At 47.5% G+C, this 18,374-nt stretch overlaps 7 protein-coding genes across 7 annotated transcripts; 1 reads left to right on the plus strand and 6 right to left on the minus strand.

The window, feature by feature from the left end:
* Positions 1-570: 570 nt before the first annotated feature.
* RhiXN_04693 (uncharacterized protein) lies at positions 571-2,393 on the minus strand (the record flags this gene model as incomplete). The annotated part of the gene is made up of 5 exons (XM_043324509.1): positions 571-620; positions 659-821; positions 884-976; positions 1,028-1,125; positions 1,178-2,393. 5 exons carry the CDS (start codon positions 2,391-2,393, stop codon positions 571-573), a joined length of 1,620 nt encoding a protein of 539 aa, XP_043176928.1.
* Positions 2,394-3,381: 988 nt separating this feature from the next.
* Positions 3,382-4,926, minus strand: RhiXN_04694 (chitin deacetylase; the record flags this gene model as incomplete). The annotated part of the gene is made up of 5 exons (XM_043324510.1): positions 3,382-4,199; positions 4,268-4,384; positions 4,444-4,577; positions 4,632-4,785; positions 4,836-4,926. The coding sequence occupies 5 exons, from the start codon at positions 4,924-4,926 to the stop codon at positions 3,382-3,384; spliced, it is 1,314 nt and encodes a 437-aa protein (XP_043176929.1).
* A 1,157-nt stretch (positions 4,927-6,083) lies between these two features.
* Positions 6,084-7,908, minus strand: RhiXN_04695 (uncharacterized protein; the record flags this gene model as incomplete). The annotated part of the gene is made up of 5 exons (XM_043324511.1): positions 6,084-6,333; positions 6,385-6,841; positions 6,899-6,935; positions 6,989-7,521; positions 7,581-7,908. The coding sequence occupies 5 exons, from the start codon at positions 7,906-7,908 to the stop codon at positions 6,084-6,086; spliced, it is 1,605 nt and encodes a 534-aa protein (XP_043176930.1).
* Positions 7,909-10,400: 2,492 nt separating this feature from the next.
* On the minus strand, positions 10,401-12,108 carry RhiXN_04696 (uncharacterized protein; the record flags this gene model as incomplete). The annotated part of the gene is made up of 5 exons (XM_043324512.1): positions 10,401-10,569; positions 10,621-11,071; positions 11,131-11,167; positions 11,221-11,753; positions 11,814-12,108. 5 exons carry the CDS (start codon positions 12,106-12,108, stop codon positions 10,401-10,403), a joined length of 1,485 nt encoding a protein of 494 aa, XP_043176931.1.
* A 1,346-nt stretch (positions 12,109-13,454) lies between these two features.
* Positions 13,455-13,914, minus strand: RhiXN_04697 (uncharacterized protein; the record flags this gene model as incomplete). The annotated part of the gene is made up of 2 exons (XM_043324513.1): positions 13,455-13,479; positions 13,535-13,914. The coding sequence occupies 2 exons, from the start codon at positions 13,912-13,914 to the stop codon at positions 13,455-13,457; spliced, it is 405 nt and encodes a 134-aa protein (XP_043176932.1).
* A 1,689-nt stretch (positions 13,915-15,603) lies between these two features.
* RhiXN_04698 (uncharacterized protein) lies at positions 15,604-15,864 on the plus strand (the record flags this gene model as incomplete). Its single annotated transcript, XM_043324514.1, has 2 exons — positions 15,604-15,752; positions 15,792-15,864. 2 exons carry the CDS (start codon positions 15,604-15,606, stop codon positions 15,862-15,864), a joined length of 222 nt encoding a protein of 73 aa, XP_043176933.1.
* A 269-nt stretch (positions 15,865-16,133) lies between these two features.
* RhiXN_04699 (squalene monooxygenase) lies at positions 16,134-17,915 on the minus strand (the record flags this gene model as incomplete). Its single annotated transcript, XM_043324515.1, has 5 exons — positions 16,134-16,193; positions 16,252-16,531; positions 16,593-16,683; positions 16,734-17,151; positions 17,205-17,915. The coding sequence occupies 5 exons, from the start codon at positions 17,913-17,915 to the stop codon at positions 16,134-16,136; spliced, it is 1,560 nt and encodes a 519-aa protein (XP_043176934.1).
* Positions 17,916-18,374: the final 459 nt, after the last annotated feature.

Here is an 18,374-nt window from a genome sequence, read left to right on the forward strand (position 1 = left end):
TGCGGGTGGCCAAACTAGTTCTATATCAAATATAGCTAATTGCAACCAGTGTTCTTTTTACCCTGTACGTAACAATTTTGCACAACAATGCATTATCTAATGGCGAGGGAGCCGACGCTGTACAAAGGATTGTTGCATGCCACACAAAGGAACTGAAGAGACACACTCATGCCTTGGATAGTTTTACGCTAACAGTGGTATGTCGCTTTTATTTGGCATCAAGCCAGTTTGTGGTATCGTTCCAAACTTCAATCTAGATCCCCTACAATATGAAGAAGTCGACCAGATACATTTAAGTAATTTTTTATACGATCTTTCGTCAAAATCGTCTAAAAGAGACACCTTACTGAGTTAGCATACATGATCTTGCAGGCTCGCTGCGCATGTACACTATGCATTTCAATAGTTAAAATATCAAATGAACCATAAGCATTATCGTTTGCGCGCATATATAGGAAGAGTGACAATTTTACTGGATCAGCCGATGAGATAGTTCCAGACTTTATCCAATCCCTCTGTCATATCTTTTTGACTGCCTCTGCATCACAGTCCAAGAATACTTTGTAGTACTCAACGCGATCGGCGTGCAATCTGATCAACTCCTCTATCTGTTTTCTCATCTGTACGATGTCAGCATCTTCCATTTTATGTGATCTACCAAAGAAACGAAGCATCTTGTTCTTTAGCAGAATAGCTCCCTTAGTCAACACAGTGTTGATTGTTCTCATTGTCTTCCCTGATCTTTTTGTTTTTCCGGACATCACCGTTCGCTGATCGGCGGGAGCCGCACCTTCTGGAACTATTAGATCCCCTTCACGTTGCTATGATCCGGTTGTTAGCAAATGCAAAGAGACATCCATGAAGGTGGGGCTCGTATACGCACGGCAACTAGGATTTTAATCGCCATAGACTGGTCAAATGATATAAGACGTGCGCGCATTGCTGCTTCCTGGGCCTTTAGGCCAGCTTGAATTGTCTGAAAATTTCCCGTTAGCAGGAGCCGCACGATACATGCTACAAGGCTTACCTGATGTTCAAGAGCCGCTTCCAGGTGAGAGATCTCCGATTCGACAAAGGCTCGTATTTCTTTCTGCCATTCATCCATTGCAGCTTGAACCGGTCCTCCTAAGTAAGTGTTAAAAATAGGTCGAGTTTTGGGCCAGTGAGACCGTCTCACCATCTTTGCATGTCCACGTTAGTTTCCACTCGTCGGGGTTTGGATACCAAGCATCACAAATCTCCATCGGATCGAGGAGATCTTCCACATTTCCAAAAAGTTTGTCCACCCGGCCCTTGGCATATTCTCCCCATCTCTCTCTAACCTCTTCGATGCTGTTTTCCACCACTTGCTTACAATCTTTGTCGGCTACATTTTGCGAAACTAAGCTCCACACACCACTCGAAACAAGTCGTCTATGATTCGCCAGATAGGACTTTTCAAGGATTTCACGAAACACTCTGTTCCAGTATTCTACGAGTTCATTCTTGAGGCGATCGACTTCGCCGCCTAGGCTGCGCTGGCGGTGAACAGTCTGAGATTCTGAGCAAAACTTGCAATGATCGGCATGTCTCAATAATGGACTTGTATGGATAAGCACACGCGACAGTCGCGAAAGTTTCTCCCAGTCATGAGTAAAGATGTCGGTAGGGTTCCATTTAAAGTTAGCCAGACGAGCCTCATTCTCCAAGTCAAACTCTTTACAAAAGTCTGTAAATGGACCGTTTGGCGACATCCAGGGGCCCTTTCTCTTGCTCTGTTCCAAGTTTGGAGGGTGAGTACTTTGCGTAGTTTGAATGCGAGGCATATATACACTCGCCTGTTCGCCCACACCTGCCCAATCCGAAGCCCCGCATGCTACACAAAGCGTCAGCGCTTGGGCGAAGAAATAACAGTTATGCTTCTGTAGAGTGTACCGCCTTGCGTGTTTCTGAATCGAGCGGCACGCTCGGAGGACAAGTCCTATGTGAACCTGGACTTTGAACTCCAGCTCGACCATGCAACTCGAGCGACCGTGCATCACACCATCGAGCGAGCTTACTTGCTCAATTGTATCTTGCGCCGTTACTCCATCCCCAAACGCTGAGTCGAGTGGCTTTTTTTCATCAGGTAGCTGACGCCTGTCGATTCGCCAGTACGTGCCCGCTCGAAGGCGAAACACAACAAACTCGTGATAGAACGGTCCGCTAGTCTCTTTACGCAGCTGTAGGGTCTGGACGTAGGGGTTATCTTTATGATCATTATACCATTTGGTCATAGGCTGGCTATCGTTTCCTTCATCGAATGTAATGTTAAATGGATCTTTGAGACCGAGTACTTTCCGCTGGGCGACAACTAGTGCGTTAGAGCCAGCATACGATGCGCCCGGAAGGCGGTCAGGTCGGATCCTAGACATGGGAGAATGCGAAGACAAGAGGATGTAGGGTGGTTTTGGGTTGGAAGATGTTTATAGCTATGAAGTGCGTAAAGTACTACACGCGCATTCCGCATGCTTCTGCCATAGTTTCTTTGGCGCTAGTCCGCTGCTTCAGCCCCTATGGCCATATCCGCAAATGGCTACGCCACCTCTTCAGAATGTAGGCAGCAAGTATCACACAAAACCACACGTGGTACCATAAAGCCAGACACACACACACACAAAACAGCCGTTCAGGCCTGTATTATAACCTTTTCTTACTTGACAGCCGTAACTAAAACAGAAAGGGTTTCACAAGGCACAATCGCAAGGGACCATCACGTATTGATAGCTCCCCCCAAATCCCCCTATTCTGAGGGAACCCTGGGACGCAGACGCCTGGCGCGTTGGCGCGCTCGATCGCGATGCGATAAATTACTGGCACGCATACACGAGGATAAGTGCACTGCTTTGTGATACACTTGGTGGGGACTTGCTTTCGGATTTGACGGGTTCCCGACAAACTCAGAGCCCTTTCCGGTCACACGCCAAGTACACAGAACACCACTTGTCGGGTCCCATGCGCAGCGAGCCGGTCAATTGAGAAAACATTCCGACCCCACGAGTGAATTTCAAATATCGAGGCCACGCTGAGCTTCTCTCCACACCCGTTCGTGGAGCCAACCGTCGCACCGCCCTCGGTAAATCATTTCCACACAAACCAAGACATCTCCGTCGCACCGCCAACCCGACTTTGCATGCGAATATTAATCCAATCAAAAAGGAGCGCTAGTTAATACGATATGTAGTAAACACAAAGCCGAGTCAAGTCCGTACGAACAACATGCAAACACTACTGTTCAAGGCAGGGGCGGGAGGGTCGTACTAAAAAAAAACTAAAACTATGCAACGAAATAAAATCCAATCAACATGACAAATCGTGTCCGTTTTTTAAGCAATACCAGAGTCTGTATATCTGTGGTGTTGTTTAAAGTAGCAATGCGACACCTGCGGCGATACCAACCAGGGCACCGACGAGGCCTCCCACTGCGCGAGTGGCGCCGTTGGATCCCCCAGATGATTGACCACTGTTGGAGCCGGAGCCAGAGGTGGCGCTGGATTGGGAACCAGAGGCGGTATGAGTGCCGGTGCTAGCAGGGGAGCTAGAGTTCGACGAAGTCTCAATGTATGCCTCGGACAACGGCTTCTTCAAGCACTCGACAATGGACATCATGTTGAACTTGCGGGCCTGGGCGTCAGGAAGAACATAGCCAACGGCAAGATCAACAGTTTGTTGGTACAAATCGTGGGCAAGGACGATGAAACCAGTGCTGAGTTCGCCAGCAGTATCAAGAATCTTGTCAAACGAGTTGAGAACTTCGGCGGCGGAAAGACCGGAAGGAATGTGCCAGTCGTTGGTATCGAAGCTTCCGCCGTTAGCGCTAGTCCAGATTATAGGAGTAAGCTTCATGGCATTGGCAATCGCGCGAACACGGTCGTCAATATCACCATAAGGAGGACGCATAGTGTTGGGGGTAACACCGGTAATTTGTTTAATAGCCTCACGTGTCCATCCAAGCTCGGCAATAATTTGCTCGTTGGTCAAGGTGGTAAGAGTTGGGTGAGACCAGGTGTGAACAGAGAGTTGATGTCCACCCATGTACTCGGCCTGCAACATCTCGGGCCTAGAAATCGCACGCGAACCGACAACAAAGAATGTGGACTTGATGTTGTTAGCATCGAGGTAGTTGAGGAGATCGGGGGTGTATGGCGACGGGCCGTCATCAAACGAAAGACCCCAGGTTGCTATACGAATCAAAGCAGTTGTCAGTTATTTGTTTGTGGGGTAACAGTTTGGGAATGTTCAAACACACCCTTGTCGGGACAAGTCGTAATGTCGGTTTCGCGCGAGCAGCCTCCGCATGTCCACCAGCAGTTTCCTTGAGCCGTGGCATTTGCAAGAGCGGCTGCGTTTGCCGGGTCTCCACACCCTGTTGCCAAGAACGTATATGAGATCATGACGTCAGGACAAGCCAAAGATGTTGCGCACCTCCAAGCTGGGTTTGCCCAATATTCGGAATCTTAATACCCGAGTTGGTGACTTCTTGGATCCACTGCTTCACTTGGGGACTGTCGAGAGGGGGATTTGGTCGAGAGCGGGCCAGTTGGCAGCGGTGATGGCAGCTACAGGGTTTATTTGTTAGATAAATAGCCGGTATTGATAAGCTCGCTTATCACTCACAGGTCGGCAAAGGCGGAGCACCAGAGATTGGAGGAGTCGCACCCGCTGCGTATGTCGTGTGTAGTGCAACAGTAGCTTGGGTAGGTGCACTTGCATAGATCGATGACAGGGGCACAGCCGTCGGGTTCGTTGACGACAACGCAGGTGGGGCTATCGAGACGTTAGCTCGCTTCAACAACACCAATGCCAATTGCACTCACAAACGTTGGCAGTAGAAGTTGCAGCCTGGCGAGGGGTAATTTGCGCATTGACAACGGCAGCCGCAGCGAGAACGGCAGTAAGAGCAATCATTTTGTTTTGTATCTGTGGTAACAGTACGTGGTATTACACTGCAAGTCGAGTTGGGAGCGACAAGGCCAGTGGAGGTTGGAAACACAAGATAAAGAAAAAAATACCGAGGTTAAGAACGGAAGACCGAGACACGCGACTGATCCCAAGCGACCGCTTGGCTTTTCAACCACTGAGACATTGCAAATCATTGCTTCTATTTTTGGATTACAGAGTGCACCCTGAACTCATTCGGCACCTCGGCTGTTGCTTCCTGTAGCTTGGCGTGCGCAAACCGAGCTGATTGGTCACTGTGCACCGTAGCCACGTTGTATGGTTAGAATATTAATTATTGGGATTCCAGTAGGTCATGACACCCGCACCTGCTGGCATTGCAATGTCTTTGAGAGTCATTTTTTTTACTCATATATGCATATGCCCTGAACCAATTGTCAGATTCGAAATATAGTCTAATAATAGACCCCTGTTTTACCCCCTTTTTCAGGGACCAAGATATAACGACTTATGTTCGAATATTTAAATGAGGATTTCTACTCGTTTCACTAACTGCCGACACAAGACGTAACCTTTGAAATATGAGATTGATGGTGCAATGATAGGGTATGTACCAGCATCCGAAAAGACAGATACTCCGAATCGTGGGCAATAATACTATGACGTTCGGGCCGACTGGCTCTTAGCTTGAAGGTTTTCTAAGTCTGGGGGTGCAACTCGGATCAATCGTAGAATTAACGAAGGCATGTTATACTCGGATGTATACATCGTTATGCTACTGGTCGATTGTCATTGAGGTAAAGGTACCTCATCCAAGGACATACATAATAGGGTAGTCGAAAACGGTGCACATAGCTTCATGCGCGTCTGGGTGTTCTCGATAGAGCCCCGCTTGCGTATTTCACTCGGCGTGATCACATGGAGTGTCAAAATTTATAATATGAGTGCTGGTATGGATTAGACAGTGACATACTTAGGTCATAAAGGACAGTATATCCTGATACCATAGACGTGCCAAGAACAGAGTGTTTATGTCAAAAAACAACAACAATAATTCATCGTGGGTTTGGATATAAATTCCTTTCACCATCGAAGTTCCGCCCTTAATCTTGTCTGATGGGTATGCCAATAAATAAACGAGGAGATGTAACTATGTAATACAGATATCAAGTGCCCCTCGCGACCCTCAGACCAAAACGTAGAATCTTAATGCTAACTTTCAACATTTTGATGTGGAGATCAAATCTATCCAAAATCCCAGGATCAATAGGCATGGCGGGTCCATGGACACTCTGCGTCCCAGAACTAGTAGATTGGCCGACTGTTGAGAGTCGAGGGTCAATAAAGGCGGGTGTAGGCATGTGATACGGCGTAACGATCGGTGTCGCTCTTTGGGTTCGGTCAAAAACACATTGTCTATAAGAAAACGTTAGCAACCTAAAGGCGATCGATAGATATCTGTTTCACTTGATAGTAGGCTCCCATGTAAGGAACCAGTCTCTCTCCGAGAGGCCGATCAGTTGGCTGACCCCATTCGAGGTTTCAGTCAGTATACGGTGGTCAGTCCCATCGCTAGCACTCCTTTCGTTTGTTAGGCTCGTGGAATCATCTGTAGCCTCCTTGGATGTCCGTTGTCTGTAGATTTCCGCGGACTCTCCACGAATGGAATCTCTGCAGTGTTTCCACGTACGCAGTGGGAACGCAGACCCAGCGACCTCCCAGCGACCTCCTCGAAGTCGCTTGTATACCCAGATGAAGGGGTATATCAGCGTGAGCCAAAGGAGGAAGACTGCCCATGTTTTCGACAAGGCACGGGAGATCGTGGACGGGGGTCGAATATCGATCTCAGACGCCGATGTGATAAACTTGACCGTGATAGTAGGAGTTCTGCAATACGTAATTGCTCGTATACTTGATCGTACGACTGAGTCAAAAGAATGGATGAATGTTCAGTTTGTTGAGTACATTCGATAGCTCGTACCTTGTGCAAGCTTCTCGGTATTCCACCCGTACACAACCTGAGAAACTGGTCAAACACCGATAGGTGCGTATCATCGCTTGTAGTGCATACCTTGCGAAACTTGAACGACTTCATACTCTTGTTGCTTGTGCAGTATCGATCGGCCCACTGACGAAGGGTAAGTTCGGAGCGATCTGGCATAGCCTCGTCAGATGGAGTGATTCGTCGTGGACTATCCGACTGGTCTGTCATGCTCAACCAAGGCGGAAGCCCCCACTTTCCCCTGTTCTCCCTCCAAGCCTTTCCGGCCTTGAGAAGCCTCCTTGAGACACGACGAACACCGCCCACAGTGTCTGTCAGCACTTCGCGTTTCATTCGACCGCGATAGGCCGGCTCGTCGTCGGGAACAGTCCATAGCACAGGAGGATGCTGTCGGAAGTGTTGAGAAACGTCGATAGCAAAGTCGAAATCGACGATGGTTTCGGTATAGGTTTGGCGCTCTGTTTGTGTAACAGTCCTACCGTCGATGTTCTTGGTTCGGGTCACATAACGTGTACGCTCCTCCGGATGAGTGCCACGGCACTTGAGAATAAATTTGGGAGGGGCTTTGGCTCGTGAAAGTATGAACTGGTAGAGTGCTTCGCCTAGAGGTCATAGTTTCGATAAAGGTTTGCTAGCTGGTCATGATTCAAGACATGCTCACCATCTTCGTTCAAGTGCTTGTCGTGAGAGTAAATATTACCGCTGGAAGTAGTCTTGTAGTCGGCATAGTATGACTGAAACTCTGGTGGCGAGTCTCTGTCTGTTTCCTCGTACCCAGGTACCATAGTTATCTCCAAAGGCTGAGTACCAGAGGACGAGCCTTCGCCTAACAATCGAGTTCTCTCATCCGAATCACCAAATTCGATACAGACATGTGGATCCTTCATGTCTATGTGATCCGGCACGGTAATGGGGCCTGTAGACGCTTGTGAAGGTCCTTCAATGGTGGAGTCAAGATGAATGGTCGTTGTTTGATGTGACTTCGCCATAATGGGTGAGCTTGGATTATGGCACGTGTAATTCCTCTTCTAGTCTCCTCTCCGTTTTCGTATCTTTGTCTGTTACTTTTGTTGGAATGTTAGGGGTACTTTTGTAACGCGATTGTTTTGTCTCGTTCTCTGTCAAACGAGCTGCCTTGTTTGCATATAGCTTGGCTGGGTCTTCTGAGATACAGATATATTTATAGAAAAGTCAAACGCTGTAAGGTCATGTAAACTAGCAACACACCAGATAGCTTTGCGACAGAGATAGAAACAAGTGGGATATAAAGCCTAGACAACTGACTCAGTATAATCGAATGAGTTGGATTATTGCAGTGAATCGATTCTAAGAGTAAGACTCATGAGTTTCTTATAGCTAGTATCGGGTCATTATATAAATTAGTTTCGTGCAGCCGCTCGTACAATCCTTCAGCCGTTATAGGTCATGAGCCCGGCGTATATGCATCGGGCTGCGTCTTTGTTATGAGTCATGCCGCAGTGGCTGTATGGCCCCGCGTGCTGCGTGGCCACTACGGGTTTCCTATCAAGTTGCCCCTAAGTTGAAGGCTAATGTCCGGTTTGGAGAGCTTGGAGCCGGCTAGGGAGTAAAATGATTACGCTAGGAATGATCCGGGCGCTATCGTGGCTGGCTTCTCCGGTCAAGTGGCTCCCTATGTGTACAGCCACTGGCTGGAGTGCGTATGAGTTTTGATGGGTAGGATTCAGCGCACCCATTTCAACTTGGTAAGTTATTTTAATTGATCGATGTTCGTATATGGTGTATCTATATGTTACTTTCTGCAGCAACAACCACGTGACTGAGATTAGGGAGTAAAGGAGTACGAAACCAAGACCTGGTAGCCATCTCAGCCTGGAATATTCAAGAGGATATTTGGCGTTGCAGGTGATTGATTATGAGCCGCCCCTCAGAGAGCGCACTTTCGGAGCCGACTGATGAGTTCAGTAGATCATCAATAACTGTAAATTTGACATTGATTAATTCGATTCACCGGAGGCAGTAATATAATCAAGAGTCATGCGTGCAAGGTGGGAGCGAAATTCAAGCTGAGGAAAGACCTGTATGTACTGAGGCATGAAACCAAGAGCAATTGGATCTTGAAGTACTATTCTATCGAATCAGCGTCCGTTGGATGGGTGGGGTAGAGCCAGACGCATGACATCGCATGTAGAGGCTGCCAGCACGCTGTTGCTGAGCTCAAGTTATTATAGTAATTGATTAAGCCAAATCGGAGTTTACTCGCACTTTGAACTGGCTGAGTATTCACTTGATTAAAGTGAGTATTGGGGTAGAGTTCGCTAATACGAGTGGCAACCTGCATCCGAATGGGATCAGCACCGAGGTTCCAATCCGCGAACCACTTGTGCTTGCAGTTAACGCATGCAACTCTAGCTTAATCAATACCCTTTAGAACATTTTATCGTATAAATTACGCTAAAATTCTTACTGACGGCAATTCTATAGAAGCACGGCACCTCCCGTACTCGATATATCAATCGAAAGCAAGCAAGGCTGCCTCAGCCTCAGTATAAATCAACGGCCGTAAGTTTTACTCGAGAGCGTTGTTGCAAATGTCATAGGATTGAGCCTGAAGCATCAAAAATTGAGGGAGGGGTTTGTGAACAAGACAGTCTCTTACCTGAGAGAAATACCCCGTTGATTCCATATAACTACATATCTATTCAAATCTGTGTTAGAGTGAAGTTAAAGCAAAGAAAAGAGTAAATTACTCTGAGTGCTTATGAAATTTGATGTGTCAATTCCCACTTGTACTTTCCACCGGCCATTGGCTAGTACGTACCCCTTAAGCGTCAAGTGATCATGACTAGCTATAGTCAAGAATACCTAAAAGATAGCTACTCCAGCGAGTGACCGCACTCCAAGAAAGGGAAAATTGGATGCCTTTGAGCTTGGAATCATTTTAATTGAGTCCCAAAAGACATTTCCCAGGGCTGAGGAGTCGTTCACTCGACGTGAAAGGCTAGCAATCTATGATTTGAGTAATTGTAACTAGGAGATGGGCTTTTAATGCACAATGACTGGGCAGTGCAAAACACCTCACCAGATCCTAAGCGTGATAAATTTGTAAAGGAAGAACATCTTAGCTTCCTGTGTAGTTGCATAGCCTCAATGAAGACATTTCTTAGTTGATTTGTTCACCGCTACCCGCTGGAATAAGAGGAGTTATAAGGTATTGTACCCAGCAGCAAGGTTCCGAGGCCACATGCGCTAGTGAATGCTGCTGCCATAAGCACGACAAGAAGCGCGAAGCAATTCTATCAAGTGGCGATAACTCGTGCCGGGCTAGAGTGTAACTCTCCTTTGTAATCACTAAGGTGTTGCTTCCACTCCCTGACGGTAATCGAATGGGCAAGCCAGGAGATGTTATATTTCTATAATGCAAATATCAACCATCCCCACGGACCTCAAACCAAAACGCATACGTAGAAATACAATGATGATAGTAGCAAGTAAATCCAGCTTAAATCCCAAGGTCAGCAAATCCACTGTATTCATGGTCCCGCTGCAGTCCCAAACTGGAAAATCGGTCAACTACTGGAGGTCGGAAGTCATCAAGCAGGGCGGATGTATGCATGCCATAAGGCGTTATAATCGGCGCCGCTTCTTGAATTCCAGCAGTAACGCATTGTCTATAAGAAAACGTTAGCAACCCAAAGATGATCGACAGATATTCATTTCACTTGATCGTTGACTCCCATGTAAGGAACCAGTCTCTTTCCGAGGGTCCGATCAGTTGACTAACTCCGTTTGAGGTTTCGGCCAGTATACGATCGTCAGTCCCATCACTCCTTTCGCTTGTCAAGCTCATGACATCACCCGTAACTTCCTTGAACGTTCTTCTTCGATAGGCTTCTGCGGACTCTCCAGGAATGGAATCTCCGCAGTGTTTCCACGTGCGAAGTGGGAACGCAGACCCAGCGACCTCCCAACGACCTCCTCGAAGTCGGTCGTATATCCAGATGAAGGGGTATATCAGCGTGAGCCAAAGGAGGACGACTACCCATGTTTTTGACAAGGCGCGGGAGATTGTGGATGAGGGTCGAATATCGATCTCAGATGCGGATGTGACAAACTGGACTGTGATAGTAGGAGTTCTGTGGTACGTAACCATTTGTATACTTGACCGTATAGCTGAGTCAAAGGTAAGAATGGATAAACGTTCAGTCTCAGATATATTCGCCAGATCGCACCTTGTGTAAGCTTCTCAGTGTTCCACCCATACACAACCTGAGAAGTTGGTCAAACACCGATAGGTGCATACCATCGTTTGTAGGGCATACCTTGCGAAACTTGAACGACTTCATACTCTTGTTGCTTTCACAGTATCGATCGGCCCACTGACGAAGGGTAAGTTCGGAGCGACTTGGCATAGCCTCATCGGCTGGCGTGGATCGTCGTGGACCGTCAAATTGGTCTGTCATGCTCAACCAAGGCGGCAGTCCCCATTTTTCTCTTGTCTCTTTCCAGGCCTTTCCAGCCTTGAGAATTCTCCTCGAGACGCGACGAACACCGCCCATAGTATCTGTCAGCACTTCGCGTTTCATTCGACCGCGGTAAGTCGGCTCGTCGTCGGGAACAGTCCAGAGCACAGGAGGGAGCTGTCGGAGGTGTTCAGAGATATCGATAGCAAAGTCGAAGTCGACAATGGTCTCGGTGTGCATCTCAGGCTCGGTTCGGGTAACGGTCCTGTTATCGGTGGTCTCGGTTCGGGTTACATGACGTACGCGCGTCTCGGGATGAGTGCCACGACACTTGAGAATAAAGTTGGGAGGAACTTTGGCTCGCGAGAGTATGAACTGGTAGAGTGCTTCCCCTAGAGGTCACAGTTTCGGCCAAAGGTTTACCCGATGATCATGATTCAAAGGATGCTCACCATCTTCATTCAAATGCTTGTCATGAGAGTAAATATCGCCGCTTGAGGTGGTTTCATAATCAGCATGGTATAGTTGAAACTCTGGAGGTAGGTCTCTGTGCATTTCTTCGTATGCAGGCACTGTTTCTAAAGGCTGAGCACCAGAGGACGAACCTTCGCCTAGCAATCGAGAACTCTCGTCTGAATGGCCAGACTCAAAGTAGCCATGTGGATCCTTCTTATCTTTGTCATCTATGGTGGCCATGGGATGTGTGGACGCTTGTGAAGGTCCTTCAGTGGTGGGGTCAAGATGCATAGTCGTCGTTGATGATGTGGCTTTGCCGAAATGGGCGAGACTCTACGATCTCAGCAATGGTAAGGGTAGTGGCTGTGCTCCAACAATTGTGACAAGCGCCGGACGCCCGCAAACAAATACACACCAAAGATTCCGACTACATACTATACATAATATATGTGGAAGAGTGGGGTGACCCTTTTCTTTCCTTTTGAGACTCAGCTCGGGTCTACTAGAGCCCGGTCGCCTTCGCGCCGTAAACCTTGGTGATACCTATTCACTTGCCTGTGCTGAGCAACAAAGAATTCGGATGTCTATTCCTCAACGAATTTATTCGTCACTAATGGGTCTAACGTATGTAAATGCGAACGAGAAATGAATGTGGGAGTAAGTGAAGTGAATATGGATTGCTCTCTTACGACTTACGGACTCGATGACAGTCAACAAAATATAATAGAGTTCGCTAGTAAGCACACGATACATCTATAATGGACATCGTTAGGCACATACGTTATTTTCCTACATAGCTTATATCCATATTATAATGTCCCTTGGTCAGGTTTCTTCATGTACCTCGATCAAAAATACCCTGCACTGTACAAGGTTAAAATACTGAAAATATGAACGTGTGTTTAAGTAGGATTTGAGCTGAAATCAAGTTCAATATATGCTAACTTTAAATATCAGTTCTCCCTTAGTCTGATTCATACTGAGAAAGGCGTACTGACGTTGTAGTTTTCAGACCGATTTATACTGAAAAAATATGCCTTTTACTGACATACTGACACGGTGGACCCCAAAAGTGCGGATTTTCTGAACGTGAAAAATCGCGCGTTATATGCGGAGTGTTGGCAAAATCCGACCATTTTGTCCATGAATCCGCATCCTCAACTCACCCCTGTGTGTCGTCGAGGTGCGGATTCTGCTATTTTAGGTGCGGATGTCTGGCAAAATCTGGACGTCATGCGGATTTTCCGCACTTTTGGGGTTTACCGTGTGATTTTCAAGATCTTATCACACCACAGTGCTGCTTCCTTCAGATCGGGTAGTTTTGGCAGCTAGTCAGGTTTGGGGCTAGAATTTCTGCTCCGGATTGAGCCCAACTCTCGCTGAGTACTTCCTGAATGAAGTTATTCTTGTTTTACCCAGGATTAAGTTTCCACAGGTTCAATGCCTCTCCGACCATCTTTTTGCCTCCGACGTTACTACAGGTATCAACTGAATTTGGCTCTGATCTAACGACTGGAGCTTCGTTTCACTCGGTTATATTAAACGACCTTAGTTAGTGATCCGCCAGCTGGCAGTATTAATCATGATATATTAAATGGATTATATATAACAATCGGTAGAGTGTACCCAGACTCGGTTTACCGGAACGCATCCAAGTTGGAACTGCAATGCACAGGTCTGATGTCAGCTAATGAATCCAAAGTAACTGATTTCATACATTAATAGCATGTTATCGCGGACCACGTCCTCGTCTTCCCCATCAGCTCTGCGGGATTTGAACGTTCTGGTCCGCTTATCTATCATGAATGTGCGTGGTTTGCCACCAAACACTCTTTCCGCCCATTCCAAGAGTAGAGGTGGGATCCTTTCCAGTCGGCAGTCGTTCCATCCTACAGCACAGACATATCCTGCTTCGTCATTGACGGTAGCTTTGATGAGACGGAATGGTCCTATGAATGAAAAACGGTCGTAGATATCCCATATATACCGGGTTTCCGCATCGAGAGCACCAACATAGCGAAATTCGGCAGGGTCAAGAAGGTCGACTCGGGCTTTGAGCTCGGTTTTTGTGATTGGGTAACCAAGGAATGCTTTCATAGTGAGAGATTCAGCAAACTACTCGAGGTTTAGTAGCGGCTTATATAGTAAACGTTGGGGTGCATTTCCAACTTTTGTCGCGTGGTCGGAGCCAAGGTCATTAGCATTGAAACACAGGATCTTAGACTTGGATTCACAAGCTACCTAAGGAGACCGCTAGTAGCTCTGATTCGGCAAAAACCGCGTTTACTATTGAACTTAATTATAACCCGACGTCGACGATTTTCATCAAATTATTCTGTGAATAGCCTTGGATCGTGTTTGAACCGCATGGATTCGGCTTCAGACTCCGACTCTCATTTCTGGGCATAGGGACTGATATTTCTCATTGGTACATTCTTCTAGATCTGACCCGCACACGAACGGTTCAGGCTGTAATACATGAAACAAAAGCGTCTTTGGCACGCCCACGTACCAGTAATTCTGAGCAATCACGCTTATTTTTATCTTTTTCATCATATAGGCATAATCTAGTTCACAAGGCCCAAAGTCAAGCTGAATTCACTAGCCCTTTTTTCATGCATCCACAATCAAGTTGGAAAGACTCGAAAATGCTTCAATCAATGTAGGTCCATGTATGCGTTATCATAGCAAAGTGGCCGAATAGTCAAAGGTTTCAAGCCTGATCATAAGCCATCTGAGTACTTTGAGTCTTTTTTTTTAGGCCGCGTCGGAGATATCAAGACACTAAATGGTGCTCATGAGCTCATTCCGAGATGCCAGCCCCCAGTGGCACAAGCCCCAAAGTTTCGGTAATATGGCTGGATTACCCTTTTCACGATAGCATGGGTGCTGTCCATAAGGGAGCAGGTGGCAATCCGCCGAGACATTTGGGGGGTTTCCAGGGGGCGGCACGCAGTGAAACTTCCTTTGATTGGATGTCGCATAAGCCCAGTTCATCGCCCTTTGACGTCTCGTTGAGGCACTCCTCGAGTCGGGTGTTCCTACCTGGGACCTATTTTTTCACCTCTTAGTATCTCGCCATTTGCATCGTCAAGGGCCTGGCGCATGATTACGCAAACAAACTCAAAGCCCCGCACCGTCTCACCAGGAGAATTATGGGAAAAACAAGTTCACTTTCGCTATGCGGTAGTAATAGCTTATCCGATTCAAAATTCAAGGTGTCCAATATGAGAATATGTATTCGTCGAGTTAGCAAAGAGCCCCCTTGCCATTGCTCATCTTGTCGAGTACACAATCCTGCAAATATCGGCTCTTCCTTATAATCGCGAATTCGATATTCTGTAGCATGGCACCATGGTACAATGTATCCGCTTGTGAAAACATACACGGATCGACGTAGACAGGAGATGAAGAGAGAGGAGAAAACGCTGTGTACTACGGGCCAGGACTAGTAGGGACGAAAACGCGATCGAAACTAATGTACGAGGGGTACACTAAAGTAAGCTACACGGGCGACGACGATGAGCGAGAAAATAACAAGGGGTGAAAACGGGAAGAAAAAAGGGGAGGGAGGCAGAGCACAGGTGGTGAAAAAAGAGGAAGTTCAGGCGCAGGGTATCTGGCCTGAGCGAGACTGGACGGCTCTGCCGCTCACTTGTATAATACGAGCACTCGATGAAATATTCAATGAAAGTCTTCAATCTCTCACCTCACCTGGATCAACGTAGCGAGTCCATGAATTGGAGAGGAGACGATAAAAGGTGGCGGTAGAGTTGAAGGTGGCCAATGATCAGCGCGGAAGAGGAGCATCGCTCTGGCCCTGTGGAGCTACTTCGTGGACATGGGCGCCGAAGCGGCTGGACTGGGCTTGTTTCTATGAGCGCTCTTCAACATGCTATGACTCTTAGGAAGGAGAGGGTTGACGAATCCGGCACGTACGTACGCGTAACAGGCTAAATCTTATGATGCTGTAGGCTAAAGTCCGATGAGAGACGATCAAGTGTGACGGCACCGCTCGATTGGCAGGTTACCAGCCTATTTTCCTAGTCTTGTAGTAATCAGCAGCGAACCGATTGAACAGCGTAGGCTCGGGCTGCATTCTTTCCTGTATATGCGCTCATATACATGGATTTTGACGCCACAAGCCCCCAACCAAAGTTAATTTCCGATTTAGTCCAATGACAAAAGAAGAAAAGTAGCGAAAATTCATTAGCAAAACAGACTATAAACATAAAATTCCATAACGTCTAACAAAACAGTCCAGCCAAGTTAAGCAATACAGCCACCATCCAGTCTCGAATACACATCGCTTAAATCTACCACCACCTAATCTCACTCCACAAGAGTGGACCAAACACGACGCATGCTGTCCAAAACTATGTGGGATTCGGTCAAAAGTCTGCTTAAATAGACCAATAATATAATGTCACTCACCACAACAATACTTTGAATGAATAGTCGAGGGTAATCAGACAGACCGGGCGCTTGGTCATCTTCGGCCTGCACGAGTTCTCCAGATGTCTGAGAGGTCTTGCGTCGTCGGATAATACTGTCACTCTCCACTTCGACTCCGCTGTCCGGTGTCGTGGTGCCTGACCTTTCGTCTTCGGGATAAGGGACTGGTTTAGGTTTGGGTTGCGTGAAGAGGATCCAAATAGAATAAAATGCAACTGAGAAGAAATGGTATGCCAAGAGACCGAGTCGAGGTGTAAGGCTACAAACACCGAGTTCGGGTGAGCCGAGGGCAACAGCAACGTTGAAACGAAACAACATACGCAGATAGTAGTCCTACCGGACCGTTAACGCATTCTCCACCACGTTGGAAGTACTTGAAGCACCCCGTTCGGAGAACATGCAAGTTTTCATCTGTTAATGAAGTTAATAGAGTTTGTCGTACCGAGTGATAATAAACGTACCCTTGGCGCCGAACAAGTCATAAAGGGCCACACTCAGGATATTTACTGTGCTTGCCAGAGATTTGCGTTCCCAGTGCCACTTTTTCAAAATCCCAGCCAGCTCGTCCCATTCACTCCATGTACTCTTCACTCCTTCGTGGATGTCAGGCCCGCGGCTGGCGAGGTACTCGCTCAAAAGGCGCTGAAGAATAACCACATCGTTCAATGCAACCGTCATTCCACCTCCGGTAAGCGGGTGACGCATATTCCAGCTATCACCTAGCAAAAGCACACCGGGTGGATGAGAAGACGAGCCTTGTTGGGCAGCGAAAAGAAGTGAGTTGGGCATTGAGCGTAGACGTTCGGATGAGATGGCGGCTTCGACAGGAGAACGAAGAGAGGGCGGGAGTTCGGGGATGACATTTTGGCGAATGTATCCCTGAAAGCTCATCGTCAGCGATGCAAAGTGGAACGAGAAATCAAGTGACTCACGGCAAGGTCGCGAGGGAGTGTTTCCCCCTTGACATCAACGAGCATTCGTGTGTCATGCTCTTCGATTTGGTACAACAAGACGGGTCCGTTCTCGGTCAATGCGACTGTCCCATGTTGAGGAATGGGTAAGCGCGCGTCCTTGAGCACTGCACCAACGAAATGAGATTTAGTCTTGGGCCTCTTTGCACCCGGCCTCAAGACCCGGTTTCGGAATTTTGAGAAGCATCCGTCGGCGACAATGGTCAATCCAGCGCTGAACGTTTCGTCTTCCTTGTCCTTTCGTCGAGCACGGACGCCTGTGACTTTGCCGTTTTCTTCGACAAGTTCGCTGACGGTGGCCTCAATCATCTCGACATTTGGGTGCTTTGCAGCAGCATCACGAAGTTGCATGACAAAACGGCCATGATGGAAGCTCCGACCTTGAGCAGTCCCAGGGTAGGGTATATGTACGGTGGTCCCTGCGTTGAGCACCGCATAGCCATGGACGGGTATCGCACCTATATCCTCCGTCGTTTCCTGCAATCCCAGTTTTTTAAGCGCCTCGACTCCACCAGGCTGTAGGAGCTCTCCGACTATTCGATCAGGTTCGACCAGTGAACGTTCGAGCAGCGCGATTTTAAGGGGTCGAGCCGCTTCCATTGTGGCCAGAGCGTGTGCCATGGCGCTCCCAGCTATGCCAGCCCCAACAATAACAACGTCATATTCGGCCATTTTTTTAGTGAATGTAGGTTAGACTCCGTAAGTTTGAGCTGGCCGATTTTATCAGAAAATGACCGTGCGGTCTCGCGATGGTGGATTTTTCGAGCTCGTACCATTTCCTCATCCCGCCGGCAAGGATCGGATGACTAAGCTGACACGTGATTCTTCAAGCGCGTTTTTGGGGAAGTTATTGGCAGCTGAAAACGCGTGTGTATAATTGGAGCAGCGCATTGGTCATTAACTGCGTACTTATTCACTCTTTCGCAGTCTATAGTAGTAACACATCCTATTGTCAGATTCTGATGTATTGTCATCTAAACGCCCCATATTTCTTTTAATTTCTATCACCGAGCTCTTACGGGTCGTGCGTATCTTCCGACTCTTTTATTGTACGATCAACGCGTGTTATGACCTGATCTAACTGTCATATCCATGGAAGATTACAACTGTCATGAAAGCTGGTGCCAACAT

This window comes from Rhizoctonia solani, chromosome 2, assembly GCF_016906535.1.
Source record: "Rhizoctonia solani chromosome 2, complete sequence".
Lineage (NCBI taxonomy): Eukaryota > Fungi > Basidiomycota > Agaricomycetes > Cantharellales > Ceratobasidiaceae > Rhizoctonia > Rhizoctonia solani.